Source organism: Chanos chanos, chromosome 5 (genome assembly GCF_902362185.1).
Source record: "Chanos chanos chromosome 5, fChaCha1.1, whole genome shotgun sequence".
Lineage (NCBI taxonomy): Eukaryota > Metazoa > Chordata > Actinopteri > Gonorynchiformes > Chanidae > Chanos > Chanos chanos.
The window spans coordinates 41,707,445-41,731,137 of NC_044499.1; the positions used below are offsets into that span (position 1 = coordinate 41,707,445).

At 38.4% G+C, this 23,693-nt stretch overlaps 1 protein-coding gene across 1 annotated transcript in view; it reads right to left on the reverse strand.

The window, feature by feature from the left end:
* grid1b (glutamate receptor, ionotropic, delta 1b) overlaps positions 1–23,693 on the reverse strand; it is a 209,147-nt gene that overhangs the window by 91,221 nt on the left and 94,233 nt on the right. The window contains exon 3 of the mRNA XM_030774568.1: positions 6,876–7,160. Within this exon, the coding sequence (XP_030630428.1) occupies positions 6,876–7,160 (285 nt within the window). The remainder of the gene's footprint in view (positions 1–6,875; positions 7,161–23,693) is intronic.

Consider the following 23,693-nt stretch of genomic DNA (forward strand, 5'->3'; position numbering starts at 1 on the left):
CTATCCAAACAGGGTCTCATCCAAAGCCTTAAGTAGACGGAGCTCCTGTTCCATTAGGCTACATCATGTACTGTTATATTAGAGAGAGAAAAGCTTAGAAAAGCTATCCAGAATCTTAGGCAGAAAATGAATGAGACAAATGGAGACACACATACCCAAATATCTGGTGAAGGAGAGTAAAATAAGAAGGATTATAAAATGTGTATATACAGAGAGATGGAAAGACAGGCCGGCATACAGACAAGGGGAGAGAGAGAGAGAGAGAGAGAGAGAGGGAGAGAGAGAGAGAGAGAGAGAGAGAGAGAGAAACAGAACTGCAGTGTGATTGTCATAGTCATGTCAGTCTCCACTATTGTGACAGATTGGACCAGTTTTATTCCATCAACGACAGTAGGTTATTAAGCATAACATGAAGCCAGCTATTTCACAGACTTAGACTCAGTAACTTAAACTTTAAGTTACTTCAATATCTCATGTACATTGAACACTATTATGATATTGAAATATTATGTGTCACGCGGTTGGATGTGAAAAGGCATGGGAGGTGTTGAAGCTTTGCCATCAACTTGTCAACTCATAATTTACACAAAGCAAAGATAGCATTGTTTTCTCTGACACACAAACACAAGTACACACACACACATACACACACACACATATAAATAAATATATATATATATAATTTTTTTTTCTCTGTCAGTTGAAATAGGTGTGAACACTAATGACTGTGAAGTTTCCTGATGCAGACAAGTATAAGGACGGGCTGAAGTCATTAGCACACAGCCCTAAATCTCTTCTCTCTCTTCCTCTCCATAAGGATTCCAGGCCAATTAGGCACCATAATGAGGGAAAACATCAAAGAAGCAGTGTGTGAGTGTACTGCATATTCAAACTGTAACAGGCCAAATATTGGAGCTGCAGGTGTCCAGACAATATCACTCATAGGCCCATTGAATGCTTAATTAGTGACAACAAATTACCACCATGCATCATGAGACCATAAAGGATCTGTTCAAAGGCTATCCCACAGGGTCCAACGGCTCGCCTTCTTCACACGGCTTTGGTATCGTTATTAAATGTTGAAAAATAAAACCAAGATCATTGGTTCCACTTGAATTTAATTCTTTATTCATTAATTTCTGTTTACACGGTGTCTTCTTTTGATTCGGTGGCCTACGTTGCCCCGCCTCTACATAAAAAGGCGTGATGAACTAAAACGCGACAGAGGGCTGGAATCAGTTGAACAGGTCTTCCTAGCAGTCTAGCGTAGAACAGGCAGCCAGTGCAGGGAAAGCATATAGTTTGTAGCTGTGTAAAATCTGACAGTGATAACGCGGCGTGATGATGGTAGGAATGACCATTAAAGATTTACTCAAAACTCTCTTTTCGTGGTTCTGGGTCATTGCGTTGACAGTGATTACTGTACTAAGGCAGAAGTTAACTAAGGTCTGACAGTTCATTGACCTCACAGTCAGGTCACTGCCGGCATAAGGGGCATGCATCACTGCATTCCTTCCCCTTTAGTGCAACCTCTTCTCCTTCTACACTCTTATATACTTAGCCAATTAGAATGGAACATTTTACACGATTGAGTCATTATTGAGTCTTTTGTCTCTGCTTATTCCGCTCCTAAATATGTATGAGCTGTCGGGAGATTGTAAGTGGATTCTGAAAATAACTTAATTCTTATTAAGATTTAAACGAGATGAGGACTGAGGGGTGTCATTTAATGTGCCTTCAATTGAGAGTGATGCATTCATTCACATGTAATTAGATCTGAACCGTGGGTGCTCCTTATAGAGTGTTCTGAGTGAAAACTACACCCAGCTTGGCCAAATCAGAGTCAGCTCATTACTCTAGTACTAATGAAATACTGAGATGTTTTCAAATCACTTTTAAAATTAATCACACAAAAACATGTCCACATTTATTGGCGTTTTGGGGAGGATTTGTGGAATCTGCACTACGATTCAGATTACCAATGTTTAATGAAAATCATCTTTGTTTTCCATCCAAATTCATTCTCAACCCCTACAGGTTAAAATGAGTTCTGAAGTGAATATATATTTACATATATAATATATCTTTGGTTTGGTCTAAGTGCCTTGTCTCCTGTGAGCCGGTATAAGGATTAATCCACACTACAGAAAGCTGCTCTGAATCACTGAGCTTGTTGAGGATCAGTTTGGGTCTGTAAAGGAGGTCAATATGAGGCCACAGATAGAGATGGTACTGGGCTCTCAGAAAAATGCTGACGCAGTTCTCTGGTTTCCCATGAATCGTAACTTACTTGAACTGTGAAGTTGGAATTGTGACTTTATCTTGATCCTAAACTCTCTCTCCTCTCTCTCTCTCTCTCTCTCTCTCTCTCTCTCTCTCTCTCGCTTGCTCTCTCTTTCTGCTGTCCTTTACTGAGCATGCCAAATTGAATTTTGAAATTGACTTTTTAAGTATACTTTTGAGTATAGATTTAAGGCCATTGAGATCATTGGGCAATACAGCTGAAAGGAATATGTTCGTGTTTTGGTACATGACTAATGAATATAATGTCATTTTCATTGCCTGGGAGTGATTTGGGGTGTTATATGCTTACTTTTTTTTTTATCTTAATATGGCACTTGTCTGACATGTTAACAGTTAGCTGTGTGAATGTAAATCTCTCTGTGTATGACTAGAATGTGAAAAATATCTAAACAAAAGGGCCAACAGCACAACAGAACAAAGGAAAAGCCACAGAAAGACAGCGGACCTCCTCGTTAGCTGTTTCGATTGATTTGATCTACTGGCATTTCAAACATATTGTCAAATGCTATTGTGGAATTAGTTTTACTGTCACTATTCACATTCACTTAAAAGTACATATGGAGTCACAAAGCTATTGCTTTAGAAACACAATTCAATGATAGTGCTTCTTTGAGTGATGCAGAGACCGGAATAACCAGTCCAACTTTTGGATAAATACTTCCTAAGGATGACTCAGCTGTTTTCTTGGCTCAATATTTCCTTTCGTCCTCCAAATAAAATATGGCCCACAGACTGTCTTTTGCTTATTTATACTGAGCGACTGGCATTAATATCAGGACAGTGGGCATTACGAACTGCTACAGTGAACAGTCCATATTTTATTGCCTGTGATTCACTAAGCTCCTCACCAAGCATAATGTAATTACAACAGTCACAGAAGGGACACAGCATAAATAAGAGATGAGAGAACAACAAAGCAACCACAAGTAAAGCTAAAGGAAGCTTATAAACTCAAGTCATCCTGGGTGTTCCAGGCATGCACTGAACTTCCTTTGGCAGTCACTGAAACAGGGAAACAGCACAATGAACTGAATCAATTGCGTTCAATGAACCAGTAAACAGCCCCGTGATCAAAAGCATCTGGAATGCCGGTCACCCCACCCCCCCCAAAAAAACAACGGGCACAGAACAAAAAAAAAAAGCATCAGGGCAACATAGAGGGGCCAGTCACCCCTTGCTGTTACGAAAATCAACGGTGAAAAGCACAAATCGGTAAAGCCTGCCCTCGTATCTATCCAAATGTGACTGTGACAGCTGGGCTTTATGAAAATCAGTGTAGCATTGTCATCAATTTTTGAGGCAGAAAAGAGTCATTTGCATGACACTCTCAATACCATTTTCTCTGTTCGCTACATTGGATTGTTATCATACCACCCAACGCCTATTCAAGCATTGCAAAACTGTATTTGAAGCCAGCAAATGTGCGTGCTTGGGTATATCTCTTTTTCCGGAAAAAAAACAAACAAAAAAACAAACAAACACTTCAATGTTTTCTTTGAAACAGAACTTTGTGACTCTTTAAAGAGCACTGAAGTGAACTGAAATCTGTTTTGAATTCTTGATACACTAAAATATTGACTTTTTGTGGGTGTGTTGCAAGCTTTTAGAAGTCTCATGTGTCATTTCTGGCTGCTTTTCATCCTCTCTCTCTCTCTCTCTCGCTCTCGCTCTCTCTCTCTCTCTCTCTCTCTCTCTCTCTCTCTTTCTCCCGCATCCTTCCCTCGTTTTCTTCAGGTGAGAAATTCCAGCTGGCAGGTGCCTCTAATCCTGACCTGATGAAAGAAAGAGTCTCCGCTGTTGCCTGTCTACGGTTTGGAGTCCATCTTTGATGTGACAGTGCTGTGTCACACTCTGTGGAGTCATAGTGTGACACCCTCTGCAGATCAATGAGCAGGGGCAAATCAATTCCATGTGTCAGAGTTGTTTTCTGCCATGGCCCCCTTCCCGCTAGCCTACAGAGAGTCACTGTCTAAATCCAAAAATCCCCACACTACAGACTCAATAATGACATCTCATAACCGGGTAATGCCGGCATAAATCAGAGTCACACAGCAGTGGAACGTATCTCACTCTCTCAGCCTCCCAAGGAATGGAGTAAGGAGGAGGAAAGGAGGAAATGAAGAGTGAGGAGTGGTTGTACTCATTCATTGCCAAAGGAGTGTACTGGTGCAGTGGAGACTGACAGCTGAAATGAGCCCTGCGGTTACTGTTTCCTTAGTGAAATATCAGCTGAGATTTTGAGCTGAAGGGAAAATGTGAGTCAACAGTGCAATGGCCATACTCGCCAGACATAAAGGCCGTGCGAAAAATACACGGGGAACATGATGAACGAGATGAGAGGTGTATATAGGATTACAACAAAATTATGTACAGTCTAAATGTGCAGTAAGGGGCTTTGGCGAGGGTTAAAAAATTGATATTTCTTCGTCTAAAGCAGCCTTTGCGTTCAACCACCTAGTAATTTGTTGCTTTATTGCATGCTCTGTTAAGCAAGAAAACATTGTACGAGTTGTTTGTGGGTTTGATTGTTCGTTTTCCACGTGTGCGTGTGCGTGTGCAAGGGCAACGCTGGAGAGAGGGAAAAGCTGTTCAAAAAAGAGCCTAGGAAAAAAGAAGAGTGAATTAAATAGAAGAGGAGAGACATATGAAACTGCAGAGCAATCCAAGGTCTCTCCTTAATTATCATTTCAGTTCAGCTGTCAATCCTAGTCCAAGCTGAGACTTGCCCTGGACAGCTAAACGTAGACCACATCTGCTCCCAATGAAGTTCAACAAAGACCTTGATTTAAATAAATGTCCCTTTCCCTCATTCTCTTTTAATTTCCTTTTCCTGGCCTGTGTAGATGACGGTGGTAAATGTTGAAGTAGGTGCTCAGAGCAATACAAATTGGCGTGTGTATATGCGTGTTTGTCATCATCAAAGGCTCGATGCTGTGTGCCAATACTGAATAGCAGTTGACACCTCAGCAGCATGATTTCAATGCTTTTCACATTAAGGAAGCTGCCTGATGTGCCTTTGTGCTGTTCACTGAAAAAAAAAAAAAAAACTCAAAATAAGGGACCATGATGTTTTGTATCACAAACAATTCTGCATTGTGTGATATCCATTAGCCAGGAGGCCACCGACAGAGCTGGCAGGATTAATCGGCATAAACACAAAGGTATCCTGATGTTTCTGCTAAGAGGATGCATCTGTCCCTCTGGCTTGTGTAGAACTGTTTAAACCTACTGTCAGTTTCTGCAGAAAGCTTATGTTCAGGTAGGAACCACTGAATGATTTTTTTATTTTCTGACCTACATTAAATGTGTAAAACCAGTCTCATACAGGACAGTTCTCTGCAGCTCAGGATCAATTCTCCTCTTTGCCTCCATTTTAACAGGCCAAGACAGAGACATGTGTTATACCTTACTGTAGACTTTATCTACTGTACGTTGCACGGTTTTCACTGTCTTGTATGGAATTTCACAAATACATCTTGTATGGAATTTATAAAACTTATAAGGTCAGACAGCTTTCAAGTTTTCAAGATCAGTGTCACCATCTAAAGAAATATCATGTCATTCGGAGATGGTGTACCAAAGAAGTTCCTGTGTCTCTGCTAAATTGCACTGGCTGCAAAATACAAATGAATTGAACTTTTTTCAGTTTGTAATTGTCAGGGAATTAAAATATATACTGTTATACATGTATACTCGCATGTTCATCATCTAGAGATTGTCAGCATGCTAATAACTTAATTGCAAAATGTTCCCGAAATGAAAGTGGCATAGACTTAAATGAAATACAGAGTACATAATACAATTTGCCAAAAAAAAAAAAAATGCAACACAATTTAAAATTGCAGTGGGCCTAAATGAAAAGAATGGGGAAAAAACCACAAAAAATTGAGTTAATAAAACGGTAATATCCTATTATTATGCTCAGAGGGACATACTATATGCATCCCAGTGACTCCTCTTTTAATGTGTTCTGCAATAACCCATAATTGAAATGTAGAAAATCAACATCCAAAACACATTTAGCCAAAAGCCAATATGCCAATATTAAGCTAAACGAAAAACAAAAACAGACAAAAAAAAAAAACCCCACCTCATTAAAGGATACTATAGGCTCTAGCAAGGAACTCAGCACAGACCCAGTAGTAATGAATGAACTGCCACCCTTCTAAAAAGCTTCTGTAGGAAAAGTAATGTCCATGAAATCCAATGGTCTGTGGAACAATTGCTTACTCTGTACAAAGTGTTTTGATTTTCTGTCTGGCTTGTGCACAGGAAGTAATACGGACCCTGAACCCTCTACATTTTCCTCATTCCAGCGTTTCCCGTGACCCCACATCACGTAAAGCCATATTCATTTCATATCATAAAATGTTCTCTGCCACCCACTGCCAATACTGTTCCTCTGGCTAAGAAAACAACGTGGGGATTCGCCCTTTGGAAAGACCGCTGTGTCTGAAGTACTGCATATTACAGAGAGAAATCATTCGCACATCAGAAAAATAAATAAATAAATAAATAAAAATCTTCCGGTTTATGGCACACCAACGGTAAGTTTGGCACCCAGCACTTACCGTAGTCGCTGTCGTAGAAGATGATAAACTTCTGCCAGCGCAGCTCACTGACCAGAGTTAGCATGACGTCGTTGAGACGCACGGGCGGCCGGGCAGCGAGGGTGTAACGCTGTCCATCAGGGCTGGGATTAAACTGGCAGGCCGTGCGGGGAGAGCCCTCGCCACTCCTCTGCACGTAAAGGTGTGGGATGTGCATGGCATCTGTCAGTGACTGCAGAGCACTGGCTGAGGCACAACCTGTAGATGTGACCAGAGCCAGAATACCCTGGGTCATCAGCTCACAGGCTGGGGGAGAGAAAGAGATAGGGGAGAGATATGAAATGAGTACAGATGAGTGTAATATATAGCTATTATTCAAAGTTACTGATGGTAAAATGTAAGACGTGTCAACATTGGAGTTCACAGAGGTCCTATTTTGAGAGAAACAGCAAAGAGCAATTTTTGTGCTGCTCAACTGGGGATTTTTGTTGTTGTTGTTGTTGTTGCACTGCTTGCAGTGAAGAAGGGAAGAAAACAACAATAATCAAAGTGGAAATAATCCTGAAGTGTCTGTGAGCATTTAATGAATAGGTGAGCATGATGGATCGGGACTGAATTGCATTCGAACGACATGGCCGAAATCCAGAATCAGAAATAGATTAAACATTGTGGGATTCAGATCAGCCTTCACAACACTAGAATGTACACGGTGTTTGTGTGTGTACCTCATATTTTTTTGTAATTACTATTAACAACAACAACAACAATAAAATGTTGCTTCATAAGTTTTACCCTGATTTCTGTTAGTTAGTTTGTTAGTTTGCTTTGCTTTCTGTGCTTGTTTTTACACACACACCCTACACCCCCCCCCCCCCCCCAACACACACACACAATAGAGTATTTTTTTTCTTTTATTTGTGTTTTTATCCCCCTCTCTCCTTGATTTAACCATAGCCCTTCCCTTGTATTTCGGTTTCCCATTGCCGGGACGCTGGCAGGGGATGGTGTAGACTACCACATGCCTCCTCTCATGCACGAGGAGTCGCTAATCACTTCTTTTCACCAGAGCTGAGAGGACTTTTCCTGGAAGTTACAACATGATTGAAGGTTCCCACTTTGCTGCTCAGATCCTCCCACCACTAATCTGACACCCCACCTCACCAGTGGGGGTCGCTATAGCAGTGACAGGGAAACAATCCCCCGCTGGCTTCCCACCAACGAACAATGGCGATTGCGTTCGTTTGGACATCCGGCTAAACAGTGAATTTGAACGTTTTGAAGACTTCTCCGCAGCCCCAGGTGATATACAGTAATGCATAAACTCAAACATTTTGTTGGATGCACCTGTTAAAACATTTGTTCCCATGAAGGACTAGCCTTCATTATGAGTAGACTAGCCGTACACAGTTATGTAATTTCGTCAAAGCTACTCTTGCATTTGCAGAAACTGGATAGAAGAGGAATAACTTAAGGTATTATTTTCAGAGTGGAATTAAAAGCGAATAACATAATTTCAAACGACAGGAGTGAGGACATGAGTGGGGAAGAAAAGGACAAGAGGTACCTGAGAAAAGCACATCATCTCAGTCCCCCCTTGTAGATATATAGCAGGTGTCCACTGCCAAGATTATTGTGACCTTTACTGATTTTCTTTGCCAATTTAATTCTGATCCACAGTAGTTTTCACAACTCAAAGTTCCGAGTTTTCTTTGATTGGTTAATTATTTCTAGTCAAGGGCATCTAAAAGTTCCTGAAAGGTCATTCAGTTGGGAGATGGACTAATAAACATTATTTATACCATCTTTGCTCTTCAGAAAAGGATATTTCTATTACATATTTAGGCCTCCAGAGAAAAAGATCAAGGTTGGATTGCATGAGCTATATGTGTGAATTAAGTCATAGCCTGGTTATAACATGGTGTTCACTAAACTGACTTTGCAACTTACTAAAACTGAGAGGGTTGCACCTAACACAGTGGATCAAATTCATAACCTTACTAAGAAACACTCTTATCTGAATTCACCAAATAATAAATTGTATTCAATAATGTCTGACCTACTTGAACATACTCAATATACAAAACATAAGAATAATCATAGTTTTTTGTCAACAAAGGCACAATCTGTAAATATGATTGTGTATAATATGTGCTTATCGTTTTGCTTCAAACATCTAGATATTAAAGCAGTAACAGACATTCGGTAGTCTGATTCATAGTCCAACACATACAAGAATGGTGCACTTCCCATAAGTCTTCAAATGTGCCCTACAATGAGATATTTTATTTCAGAGTCCTTCAAAAAATATGTTATTAATGATTCAGTTCTACCACACAAGTCATCTGTTTACCAAGCAAGAAATGGCATGGCCATGGTGCATCGAAGTCTCTTCAGATTCTCTCCCTCTGGTAAAAAACTGCACTCTCTCTTTCTCATTCTGAATTTTATCACTGGAGGTGGGTGAAGTATGGAGACAACTGGAGCTATTATTCCTGTAAATGCGCTACCAGCTCTAAATTCAGTTCCATAGTCTACTCTTCAGACAGTGTTGGTGTTGTTAGAGATGATACTGTCCGGCTCTAAATGTCTTCTCTTGTGAGCCCAGCGGCTATTGTTGAGCATATCAATACATACACATACATATATAGCTCGATCTCTGACCTTAGACTACCTGAAGGAAATAACCTTGGACTCCGTTCAGATTTTCCTGGACTGCTTGATTGCTTCAACACTGGTTTCATCTGCTACCTTTTGCCACAGTTAAAACGTCCCTTATCAATACTTACGTTAAACATAACCGTATGCCTCCACATAGCTTCTCTTTCCCAGTCTTTATCTTCTCAGGACTGCTTTTTTACACTCCCAGTAGCACCTGGTAGTGGCAAGGACACCGAGCCCAGGTTTTGACTTCCATGGTCAGTTACCAATAGCTTTGGATAATAGGATTTACTGAGTTGTCTGATCATTTTAGGGCCTCTCTAACTGAATAAAATTGAAAATAAAATTAAGAGCAGCTCTGCAAAAGTTCACTGGATCAATAAAGCTTGGAAAAAGACCCTCATATCCAAACAGGAAAAGAAACGAAATGAAAAAGGAAAGGCTGGTTTATGCAGAGATACATGCATGAATTATTGATGCAGTATGTAATAAATAGTGCATCATTATTACTGAAGGCCAACTGAGTTTTAATTTGTTGTACACTTAATTAAATGTGCTTGCTTTAGAGTTTTGTCCCATTAATAGGCCCTCTGCTTCCTCAGTTCTATCTGCTGGCCCTGGTCACTGAAATTAACAAACTGCCCACTAACCAGGAACTGAGACTGGTGTCTTAAAAATAAACTGTCAGTACAGTGTCTGGCTGTCTAAGTGTGATTTCTGGTTCAATCAGCTTTTTGAGCATGTACCCCTAGTCCCCCCAGATTTTGAGGCAACTTGCTTTTAATTTAGTTTGTTACCATAGTTGTCTGAGACAGGGGTCCCAAAATGTCCTGGGTTCCAATTTACATATTACTTAAACAGGGAATAGATGATTACAAAGGATGTCCTCTGGCCCTCTTTTTTCAGGAACTTCATTGAAAAGCACAATGATCTGACCCAGTCATAATCATAGCCTTATTTTCACATATACGGCAAATAAGCTGAAGGGTCTGTGACCTACCTAGCCATGGACTGAGAATCTAGCACAGAATCCTATTAAAGTGTAATCAATTGTCTAGACACGGTTTTATCTGAATAAAGAGGTTATACAAGCTGATGTTTTTTTCTTTTTCTTTTTCTTATTTTTAGACAATAATGCGTGCAAGAAAATATACTGTCCAGTCACTGGATGGAACTGAATAAATCTGAATACACTGAATACAAGTAGCTATTTTGAGCTGTGAGCGTCATGCCTAAGAGCTAACGTAGGATCTATGAATATTGAGCACTGAGTATTTAATATAACTGATGTTACATGTGAATGAAGTGTGATGCAGTGATCAATGGCTCTATAATTATTTGCAAGCCATTCCTTATGAAGATGTCATCTGAACCTTGACCATCTGGAGTTTCTTAACCCGATGGGCAAAAAGAAAATCAAAGCAGACTATAACATTTTAATCCAGGAAATTGTTTTATGTATCAAAACTATTTTATATTGGAATCTAAAAATTGGAATCTTTATACTGGAGGACAAGAAACACAATATAACTCCTAAAAGCATTATCCTTGCCTACTTCAAAAAAACCTAAATTACATCAAGGTCTGAGTAAATAATTCTGAAGATAATTTTACTTTGAGAATGTTTTTACAGGTTCATTCTTTTGACAGTTTAACTTTCATTTAACCACTTAATTCTTGTTGTTTCAATGAACATTTTTCTTTTTAATTTCAGTTTTAAGTCATTTTAGTTTTCATTGCAGAATCATGGTAAAATGTGGATTTTTCCTCTATTTGAGTTATATTTTCAGTTCTGTAACATATCACACAATGCTAATGCATAACAATTTCATAGATCATGACAGAAACAAAGCTCAGGCAGTATTGCCGCTCCCATGTGTGAACATCTCATTTTTGTACACTGCACATCAAAATACCAACAATAAATAAATAGGTGTATTTAACATTTTAAAAAATTACAAATCTATGTATTTATCGCCCCTTTTTCATCATCGATGAATAGAGCAGTTAGGGAAAGGTGTTTGAGGAAGAATAATGCAGTTTGTTTTTTTCTCCTTTTGCTCTTTTCCATGTAAATGAATGTGGATAAAATTCTATTACCACGTGTTACTTTACTCGTTTTAGAATTTAAGCAGTGCTTGACAGAATACATATATATTTGACTGGAAGTCAGCAATGTGAAGAGAAGATAAATATAATTTTAACCCATTAATGTACAGCTCACAAATCTGTCTCCAACTCCAGCCATTACTCCATGGGATTGCAATGAGTGGGTTATGCACCGTGCTCAATAAAATGGCTTTGAAACACAGCTTTGAGGTTGTTTGCATCACCCTAGCAACTCCTCAAAGATCAATCTACTGAGGTAAAACTTCACAGGTCAGTAAGAAGTGAGCACACACAGCTTTGATATAATGAAAATAAAGCATTATTGTGAAGGCTGAGAGAAGACCTGATTGCAAAACAATACAATGATTATTCGTTTTCTCAAGATACTAACTTAATTATCTTGTTATCACAGCATAAAAAAATAGTTGTTTAAACACAAATTAATCTAAGCATCCACAAAACATGACCCTTGGTTTCTTTCTCTTTCTTTCAAATATATACTACAACCACAGCTTATCTTTATTGGCTAATCTTCCATTCTGTACAACTGACAATTCTGTTCAGCTTCAGACAGACTACAATGAGTCAGACCGCTACTCTGAGAGATATGTGTTATCTCGTGAAAACAATTAATTGTTATGTTGTGATAATAAGGCAAAAAAAAAGTTCCGCAGTCATGTCCTCTTTTGGGTTCCACACATTACAGTCATGACCCTACAAGCATCTATGATGTGTATTAAAACATCTTTCACTGTGTGGTCAATTTATCTCTTTAGGGCAAATTTATGTGACCTCAGCATGAGTTCTAAGGTGCTTGCCAGCAAGCTAAGTCACAACTGTCCTTCAGTTGTGAGCGGTTCTGAGTCTGCTATGGGTAAATGTCCACCAACCAACCAAATTTATTTCTTTTCATCAACCAAAAGAGATATGTTTGAGTAAGATCCACCATCATTTTTGTTGATTAGCCTTTCTTTGGATTCAAATAAATACTTTCACATTTATTTGTAATCCATAATACGACATAATTTGCTTGTTATCCAAACAGAGCATGCAGAACAATGTATTTTCAGTGCAAGGAGATAAACTGGTTTTGAGATGGCTGAAATAATGGGTAATGAGAACAAATAAACAAATCAAAAATAAATAAACAACCAAATTTAGATTTTTGTGTGTGTGTGTGTAGATGGGTTACATCAATGTGCTGTTGTCACATCAACTGTTTCCAGCTGTCATAAACAACCAAATAAATAAATGAACAAATAAAGCTGTCAGTCACATTACCTTGGCCACATGAAAGCAGATCTTATGCCTTGTTTGCTTGCACTTACAACATAAAACTCAGATTCTACATTACTATGCAGATCATTTTTCATTTGCCACAGTTAGGTAAATATTCTGTGACTATGACACTTTTCCATTACTAGGGAATCCTAAAGGTAATCCTGTTTATGTAAGTCTTGTCACCTTCACTACGCCTGAGAGGAGTATACACCATACATCACCTTGAAACCAGTGAAACATAAATGTAGACTTTTTTTTATCATTCTGTACAAATATTTAACTACATTCAATGAAGTGCAGAAATTAATCCTTGTCGTACAGTAGTTTTGTGTAATGTACTACTAATATAAAATGTTCTATTTTTTTCCCCTCAGGTGGATGTGTGTGTATTTTATGGCAAAAAGCCAAAACCTGCAGTCTCTTTACTACCAGCAGGCCCATATGAATCTGAGGTTCATTTTATCAGTGACTCTGATGGTAATCCAGACTATGTCCCACTAAAAGTGGAACAGGAAAAGGATTCCTCTTTGGAGAACTCCCCACCTAGGTCTTCCACATCTTCAAAGAAACTAGGTTTTGCTTTATTCAGCAAAACAATTTACAAAACATACATTACTGTTAAATATGAATGTGTCATCTTCTGCTGCAGTACAATATAAATTTATCTTACATATCCTTTCTAGGGGGGCTGTTACAACAATAATCTTTGTTTTTACAGTTCACCTGTGGTCATTTGAGCACCATGAAACACTTTGCTGTTTGTTGACACTTTAAAATGTGAAACAGTGCATCAGGAGAAAGTTTTGAGAAATGCTCAATATTTGCGCTCTTGATTATTATGGCTCAGAATTTGATGGTCTTAATGCGTGTGTTTATGACATTTGAGTGATAGTGTTATTGTTTTACGACGTAATTAACCTCTATGCACTAAACAGAAGCCTTGAATCACAGAGAGAACATCCCTTTTTTGATTGACTGTAGCTGTCACATGCTGGCCTAATGTTCAAACCTTTATGAAGAACTGCAGCTTCTGCTGCCATTTCAGAATAACTGTCTTCACTCTCAAGTGTACATGCAAGCTGTTGACTGCAGGTGCAGCCTTCTACTCAACACCAATTAACTGGCACCACTTAAGTCAGTGATTACCAGTGTAGGGGGTAGTAAGTCAAAGAAAGTGATCCATTACAGATCATCGTGTCCTGGAAAAATATAATCACGCGACTCATCACTTTACTTCTAAGTTACTCTCTTAAATCACTGCAAATCCACAAAATGAAAAGTACAAGGATGACACCAGACAGCCCTTTCAGGACTTTATTAGTGGAACAATATGCTAAGTAACTATATATTTACTGAATAATAACTCACTTATTCACTTTCAAAATTAATGAGTAAATGTCTTTAGTTCAGGAAAAGAATTGCCTCAACAATATATGTTCATAAATAAAAATGAAGCAAAAGAGGCTACAAAGTGGTCAGGTAGTTCACCAACATGCAAACTACAACCAGAAACACACATTCTCAAAGGTGCCAAGCACTCCACCGAAACCATTCAGCCTGAGCTCATTTTGTCTCCTCATCACTGAAACAGTGGTTATATTTCATGACCAAAAGTCTATCAGATCATTTGCACGAAAGACACTTGCTCCTTGGGGACACACAAGACTACCTAGTCTGAAAAACAATCTCAAAAGGTTGAGTTAGAGGGAAAGTGTTGAGATTTAACACAGAGGTAAGATTCGTTTAAGTGGACTGTGACAGTTTTTTTGGGGGGTGATTTGTTTCTAAAAAGATTACAGCAAAAATTGCATGCAAGCACCGCACTAGCAGCTGCTTTATTGCCTCTTGTGGCGTGTGGCAGCTGTCACAGGCAGCGACAAAAAAGGAGCAGGTATGGGTGTTATCATACAGACAAGATTTATATTTCCATGTAAATAATATTGTTCACTTAGAAATACATGCGTAGTGCAAGTCAAGTCAGGAATTGTGATGTGATTATAAGAATTTAAACTGTAGAGTGTTGCACAACGCAGAGAAAAGTAATACGATTACAGTAAAGCATTACTTTGTACCATTTTATCCCCAACACTAGTGGTTACATCCATATTGTTCCTCAAGGTGAGTAAGCTGGGCTGTGACTTCTCAAGGACAACACTCAGGGGGAGGTTAAAGGTGAAAGTCAAGTTTAGCAGAGGAGGGAAATGGGAATTGAAGGTGGAGGGATATCAAGGTAAAACTGATCTATTTCCCATATCAAATGAAAGGAGAATACCCAGGGTGGCCCTGAGATTTCACCAAGACTGGCATAAACTCCCAAGAGCCATTTTCAATAAAGAAACACCATATAAAATATGACTGACAGAAATGAAAGCCCTGACAGACCCAGCATTAGGTTCATTTTATGAAATCTATACATTTTTGTTTTTCACTTAACTTAAAGTCATCTGACGGTTAATGCAGCAGCACAGTGATAACGCAATGTATTATGCTAAGACAACAAATGCATTTCAGCTGGCCCTGTGTGACAGGTATAATACTTGTAAAGTATTTAAAATAGTTAAAATATATGCAACCACTACCCTTGTTTTAACAACAATAATAAAAAAGAGAGAAAACAGAAACTACTTTTTTCTTCTCTTTGGTAGTGCCTTTTAAGACTATTAGTCTCCCCTCTTGGTCTGTCGTTCTTTTTGTTGGCAGCTGTATTCAAATCCCCTTCACGGAACAGTTGCCACGGAGGGAAGCAACACTGATTACTGCGAAGGGTGAATGGCCATTTGAATAGCAAGCTCTCCACACTAATATGATACGGAGATGAAACATCCTGCTTGTCTTCAGAGAATGTGCCATTTACTCCTGTGAGGTCTTTCATTGCTTGCAGAGGAGGAGGTAGCAACACCTGCACATCTAAATCAAAGCCACATAAGAACATAATGCCAGACTAAGAAGACAAGCAGTTGGAACAAAAGGCAGTCAGCTACAGATGAAAGAGACCTTAGCAGCCTGGGACACTACATTGTGAACTTGTGAAAGATCACAAAGAAATTATTCTAATGAGTTACTTGCACTACAATTTCCAAGTCGTCCTCCATATTCTAGGTTATAACTATTAATTATGTCTGTAGCATAGAAACATGGGGAAGAAGTTCAAAATGCTCTTTGTGCTATGTTTATCTCTTCATCAGTGAAGTCCTAATCATCTTGGTTGTCTGTTCTATAATTACAAGTAAAAACAAGATGCAGAGAATAGCACAGCCCTTACTTGCAAGCTCTGTAACACTAGACTCCATCGGTTTCACTACAGTATTTCTTTCACACAAAGCTCAGTAAAATACCAGATATTTCCTCAAAATATTATTAATCTTCAAATAACAACAATAAACAATCCATTCCGCCTAAAAAATGTGAATATTCCTGCAAGGAAGAAGAAAAAGAATCACAAAGCATGGATTTGGCTGTAGACTGGGCTTTAGGACATTCAGAGTAAAGATGAAAGCAATGTAAAACGACCCAAACATCAGAGGCTGGACAGCCAGTCTCTCTGAGCAAAATAAGGAAATTTTCAGGCCTTCTTGAAGGGGCCAGGCAAACAGATTGTCAGCTTACGTGATGCGTGATTACAGGATTCAGTTTGTTTAATTGATGGATAATTCTCCTGTAACAGCAAAAACTGTCCTGTTTCTTAGTGACTGTTCCCAGACATTTTTCTCGATGCAAGACAGCCTGACTCTCACATTGACATATGAAGAAAACAGTGAGACAAGATGTTTAAGAGCCACTTGCTGCCTGTCTAGCTTCATAAGAGGAAAAGGACCAGGGAGCCTCTGGAGGCAGACTCTACATGTCAGTAACATAGATGTTTCATTATTATTTTTTTCTTAGAGCCAACTGCTCTTATTCCGGAGACGAAGACATTACCTGCACCTTAGTGACAGTCACACATTCTAGCGCCTGGGTAGCTCTCTCATGTGAGAGTGTGGTATAGTCTCTTTCACTTTGAATTTCCTGGCACAAGCTCTTTCCACATGTCGAGTCTGAGTCTGTAAGCATTAAAGCAGAGTTTAGCAATCCTGCTCCAAAAGCCTACAAATCCACACATTTCAAGTCTGCCCCAGCTCTAAAACACCTCCAGGTAATCAATGGAGTCAATGCAGTGCTATGGTCTTCCATGAGTAGGATTGGGAAACAATGCATGTAAACATTCTTCCTGTTAGATGTTCAGTGTGGGGGAGGGCTATGGGAAACAACAATGGCATTTCCAGATTTAGAATGCGTTTAGAATACATTTAAAGAAAGTCACATGGAACACCGTATCAGTGTAATTATGCTCTCTGTATATTGTTCAAAGGTGGCAAGTGCTGATAAAGCTGATTGGGCTCATTAATGAACCGTCTGCTTGTATTACAATTCAGTTTGGTCAAACACATATGCATTTGTGAAAAACCCAAGGCCTCCCAAATCAATTTAAAATTTCATATCTTCAGGCGATAATTTAAATGACAGCAACAATGAAAGACTTTCGTGCATTTTTTTTGTGCATAAACGTGTGTGTGTGTGTGTGTGTGTGTGTGTGTGTTTGTGTGTTTGTGTGAGGAGGGGTTTAATATATGTAGATTTTGGCTTGATATTGAATCTTTGGATAATTATTGTTGTGGAATTACTTTGTCAGTGTTTACGAAAACTTGACAGAAAGACAATTCTTTTGTTTATTGTGGAAAACAAAAATGAATAGCATACATAATACACGGCGTTTCTCCGTAGCGTTCATCTCGCCGACTACTTTAAGTGATCAAAGTCATGCCGGCAAACAGCACTGGGTTTCGTCTTGTCCCACAGGAAGATCCGACTTCCTCAGAGGGCACTGCAAGAGCCATCTCCGTCTTTTCAAATGGAACAAATCGGTATGCAGGTCTCACACCCCTTTAATGTTCTTTGTTCTCTCCTGAATATGCAAAGGTGTCCAGACAAACATTCTGTACCATTCCTCATTTTAATGCCAGACTTAAATTACAGGGAATTTCATTGTTGTTTTTATTATGGCTTTTATAGCCCAATTCTTTCACCGTTATCTCCTTGGAGAGTCCTACACACAGCCTTTTGTGTTCTAACACGAGGTTGTACTTTTTCTGAATGCGGGACATGTAGCAGCTTTGACCTCTGAGGTTAGATCTCCAATAATTTGGCATATCATCACAGATGACCGTGTAAAAACATGTCCTTGCTTCCTTGTCTGCAGCTCACTGTCAGTTGAGTCTATGTGTTGAATGATTACAACTTCTCAAATGTGACCGTTTGACTGGACAAACAGTTCTGTCACTATGACTACATCAAGCCCAACAGCCATCCAAAGAAGTAATGGGGTCATTAACAGTATTCTAGATATTGGATCTTGTGTCAAGGATTGAGGGGGCTCTGTGCTCATCTCTTAGGCAGGGAAAATCATTCCTATTCATTATTTAAGAATGCACTGGCAGCGAAGCGTCACCCCAGCCCCGTTGGGTTAGAAATAGATTGAAATAGTTGATTGATTTCATTGATTTGATTGATTTCAAATGCCAGCCAACAGGGATGCACCACAATGAGAGAGATCTCATCATTGGTATAAATGAGGCCTCTTTCTTTATCTGAGAATCTTTAGAGTTGGATGTTTACGAAGTACTGAGAGTAAGCAGAGTACAACATTCAAAGCTCCCGAAATGATTATTTGGCTCAATATATGTTTACAAAACTGTCAAACTCGTCATAGCAACTTGTTAATTTCATGATGACATTAATGGTATAAATGCCATATTAGCCTTCAGTCACTATATTTCAAGGCTTTTTCACTACATAACACCGATGTGTTTTCAGCTTATCACGTCTGTGACTTCTGTACTCCTCCTTAAAAAGATATTCTAATATTAACTTCACATATTGGGTCTGTCAAAGCTATCTGAGTATCATTTTATGTTGTCTTTTTGAACATTTTATGTTTAACTGGCAGTATGGATGATCAAACCCAGATGGGTGAAGGAAACATACTGCACTGCTCCCAGAGAGCCACTGGTTCATGTCAATGAGAAAATTAAAGGGAAAAAAAATCCTATTCTTAGCCCACTCCCTCTGGAATGCAAATCAGCTTTATTTCTAAACAGAATGTCCCTTGCATGTGTTTCAGGCTTCAGTCAACACTCTTTTTTTTCCCACACATTTCTAAAAATACAAATCAGAGGTATGTGTGCTCTAAAGACTAAATCTGTGGAAATATGCAGATATATGTCACTTACTGTTCCCTGACTGCCCTGATCTTGTGTTTAGAGAAACTGTTAGTAGCAAATTTTGTATAAGTAGTATGAGAGCTATTAAATAAGTGGATTCTGAGCAGTCACCACTGTGGTATCGATTAAAGGTTATAAAAGCACTGGCATTTGGAATTCATTTGCCATTATTTTCAAGGAGCTGTTGAGAATAAGCAGGTGTATTGGCAGCTCATGACATTTGTTTAGTCAACTTCTCCTTTGCTTTGGACTCATGCTGAATCTTAAATGCTCAGCTCTTTTGTGTTCTTTCTTTCTTTTTCTTTACTTTGTTTTAGTAATACAATAACAATAGATGAGGCAAATTCACCAAACTGAATATAGCATCCCTTCAGTCATCACTTTCTTGACAGGCTCCCATAAAAGACTATACACAAACACTGTTTCAGTGTTTCAACTGATGTTGTCCAGCCATTTTAACCTGTTCTTGATGGAACATCAAGTATAAAGAGAAATCAGAATTATTTCCAGACTAAGGGCCTAATCTTTGCTCTAAGGTTGGCTTGATTTAGCACATGCGAAGACTAGAGCAGAAACAAAGAATTATGTGAGTTAACTTATTAAACTGGTGCACAGAGGGTGCTAGTCTTAACTTGGCGTTCTGCCTGGGTTTTGTATGTTTTTGTGAAGACTTGAAATAAAATGCAATTCCTACTGAAGTGTTAGTTGTTGTGCGTGGGACCCATAAATTAACTCAGGGGTAGGTGTAATTTTTTTCTGAAAGAATTATGCCAAATACTGCTTTTATTTTGTTCAGCTCAAATGTGTGGCACGGCAGTTTGAACGATTGCTGTTTCAATTAACACTTCCAGAATCTGAAGGTCTTGAGGATCCAATTTTAATTTCCGTGGATTCCCTTTACATGTCATGATCAGTCAACATGCCTCATGCAAACATGCCATTTAAAAGCAATACCAGTTACTTCAAATGAGATTGTTTGCAGCTGATATAAATGATATCACATTTAGTAAATCCCCTGCAAACAGAAATTCATTTTCTTGTGCATTTTATTATTCCGCACAAGCAAAGAGAAGCTGTTAATATTGTTCTTAGTAAATCAAGCCCTAAGTTGTTGATGTTTAAACATTAAGGATAATAAAATATTAAGGAATAAACATTTTAACAAGGAGCTCTGTAGGGCAAAACATTGCTACACTCATCCATTAGTGCAGTGTCCTTGGTCTGAATGCATACTCCACATTTTCTTTGTCATTACCACTCCAGTAGTCCCATTTTCTCTGAACACTAACAGATAATCTGTGTGTGAAAGACGGAAGATTTAACAAACACAAACACAAATGCACTGTCCCAAAAAATGCATGTCTTGGCCCAGATAAATGCTGTAGCCTCATGTTTTATAACAATAAACAACCATACATTGCATTTTACATTACATTGATTTATATTTATAACTGCTAAGATTGTATTTGGATAATCATACTTTTCTTTTTTTCAGCAAAGTACGCCCGTGGAAACAGTTTTGTCCAAGCCTCTGATGGTGTGATGATAAGAGACCCAGACCAGAGCTGACTGATCATAGGCTGACAGTGGGAGCTAAAATGATCAAGGTCTCTTTTAAGCAACAAGGTATAGGAAAAGACATCTAATCTAATCTGATTTGGTTAAATATACATCATGCTTTTCCTTGGCCTTCACTACCTATTTGCCTGTTAGTGTGGGCAAGGTGTTTTGCGAATATGAGCATGAACAACAAGATGGTTCACACATATCACAACAACTGCCTGAATATGACAGAGAGAACAGAAAGCCCAAAAGGGGTTGCAGTGGAAAAAAACGACATGAAACCATTAGTTTCCCAGCAACAAGACAGGATCACCTCTTTCAGGTTAAGATTCTCCTTCACACAGAGGTTTGACAAACCCTTGAAATCCTAGAGGGTTTTGATAGTGACCAAGTCATACACACTTAAGGATATGCTTCTCAGCTTCTGTAAGTAGTACTAGAGAGACACATTGGAAGAGAAAATGGCATAGAGGATGGAAAGGGTAGACAAGCAGCAGCATACTACCACACTTACAATACTTACACTAGATCATAAAACAGGCAAGTGATGTGTCTGCTGGTGGTGCATCAGGGAAAGCAAATGGATTCCCTCTGTGCATTCTATATATATACCACAATAGAGTTGTCAAAAACAAACTGCAAGCTTTAGTAACAGTTTTGTCTTTCAACAATAGAACTAGGCAAAGAATCACAGAATATCAGTCAAAGGTGTTTTTGAAGTCTAAAGGCATAGTACAGAATAGGGGGGGAAAAAAATTAGGCAGCTTAAATTCAATAATTTTGTCTGAATGCTTTTTGTGTACTATTACTGGTGTAGGTTCAACAATTGCTCAAAATATATAGTTATAGCTTTTCTAAGTTCAAAATGCTCTCTTCCATTAGTTGGAAACACAGTGGTTTTGTTACAGAAAGCGATACTGAGAAAGCGTGTAGTTATGAATCAGAGAATCCTAAACTGCCTGACCATACACTAAAAGACACATTCTATTACTTGGAGAATAAGTCTGAGACAACGATCTGAATCTCTACAATTTCAGAAACAAGATATTGATATATATAATAGCATAGTAAGGTTCACTGTTTTGCTTTTCTTGTGCCATGCAGTACGTGTTGAGATATCTGTAGATTGATTCATGCACTGCATGCAGATAATATTTACAAAGAAATGCTAAAAATACCTACATCAGCATATATAAAAATTCATTTATGAACCTATCATGGGGGCTTTTATCATGGGAGATGTATTCAATATGCAGATCTTACACATTATATGTAAAATTGTTGCCAGCATGTACCTGAGCTAAAAACAAGAATCTGAAAGCAAAGCATATAAGCAAACCATCACACCCTTTATACCTCTTAGTGCTCTGTCCTGGCAATAAGATTTCTCCCTTAAATTGTTGAATGCAAATAGTATCTTCGGCTGTCTGATCCCTGAGTAACCAATGCATTTTGTCTGCTCAATGAGTTGTTGCACTACGGTCAAAAATCAGCATGGTCCTCTGACTAAACAGGAACACAAAACACTGAAGCTATTGATAGTCCTTGTCAACACTAGCAATGATGGATATGTTCACGTTAATGAGGACAAAGGGGTTGGAGAGAAAAATCACATCATCCGACACCTCAAAACACTCATAAGACACTGTTCATGAGAAAGAGAGAGAGGGAGAGAGAGAGAGAGAGGGAGAGGGAGAGAGAGAGAGAGAGAGAGAGTGTTAGTATTAATCGATTTTGTCCTCTGGGAATCCATTTGGGATTTGAACAGTAAACTCAAATTAACCATATGGAAGATATACTTACACTAGCTCAATCTGAGGAATGCAGATCAAATGTTAATCCATGCTATTTTGACGATCATATTTGCTTTTCTATATTGTATTTGTATTTTAAATTGTGATTGCGTGACTAGCACATTTCAACTCCAGGTATTTCAATTCATCCCATGAATTAAATTTAATGTTTTTTTCTCCTAAAGCCCTGAGCTGAAGGCACATTGCCCAAAGCACACACACGTGCAATGACATTAGGAAAAGAGAGCACTTACCCTATGTCTTTTTTGTCAACTATTCTGGATATTGCAAAAAAAATAAAACCTTGACCAGCTTCAGAATGAGTAAGGCAAATGTATTCCGTACAGCTAGGAAATATGGAAATTATTCTGACCTTGAGAAACAGGACACGTTCACAGACAGTCAAAATACTTTGTTGATGAAAAATAAAAATTTATGGAGAGGTGAATAGAAATGTTATTAAATATATTCAGAATCATACTCAATAAGGAGAAAAGTAATGGAAATTTTAGCAATTGAAAGGGCAGGTAAGACTACACCCTTAGTAGATTAAGAGGTAGATTTTATGGTATTGCTTTATTTTACAGTCTTCTAATTACCAGGTATTAACTAGGAAATGAGATGGTAATAAAATACAATCATTAGGGAAAAAAACTGGAGAGGAAGTACTACATCATTTCATGGTAAGTACATAGAAACCTACTAGGAAACTAGGTGGCAATAATCCTAAGCCTTACCATAACTATCTAGCTTCCTAGTAGGTTTCCATGTACTTCCTAGATAACAACTTAGTACTTACTATCCATTTCTATTGGGTACTCTCTGAATAATTATATTTTGTTGCCATGTAGTTTCCTAGTAGGTTTTTGTGTACTTACCAGAAAATTATTTAGTACTTTCTCGCCTTTTTTTCCCCTAATAACTGTATTTTTATGACCATCAAATTTCCTAGTTAATACCTGGTAATTACAGGACTGTAAAATGAAGTGTTACTGATTTCATTAAAAACAAACAGGTATATTTTATCAGTGAACCCATCAGGGAGGTCCTCTAAACATCTCGTTTTGGTGAACTCTGTTAATTGAAAATCAATTAAAGCAAAATTATGCTCAGTTGAAATTAATTACCATGTTGATGACTGCGTCAATACAAAAGATCTTGACAACAGCCTGCGCTAA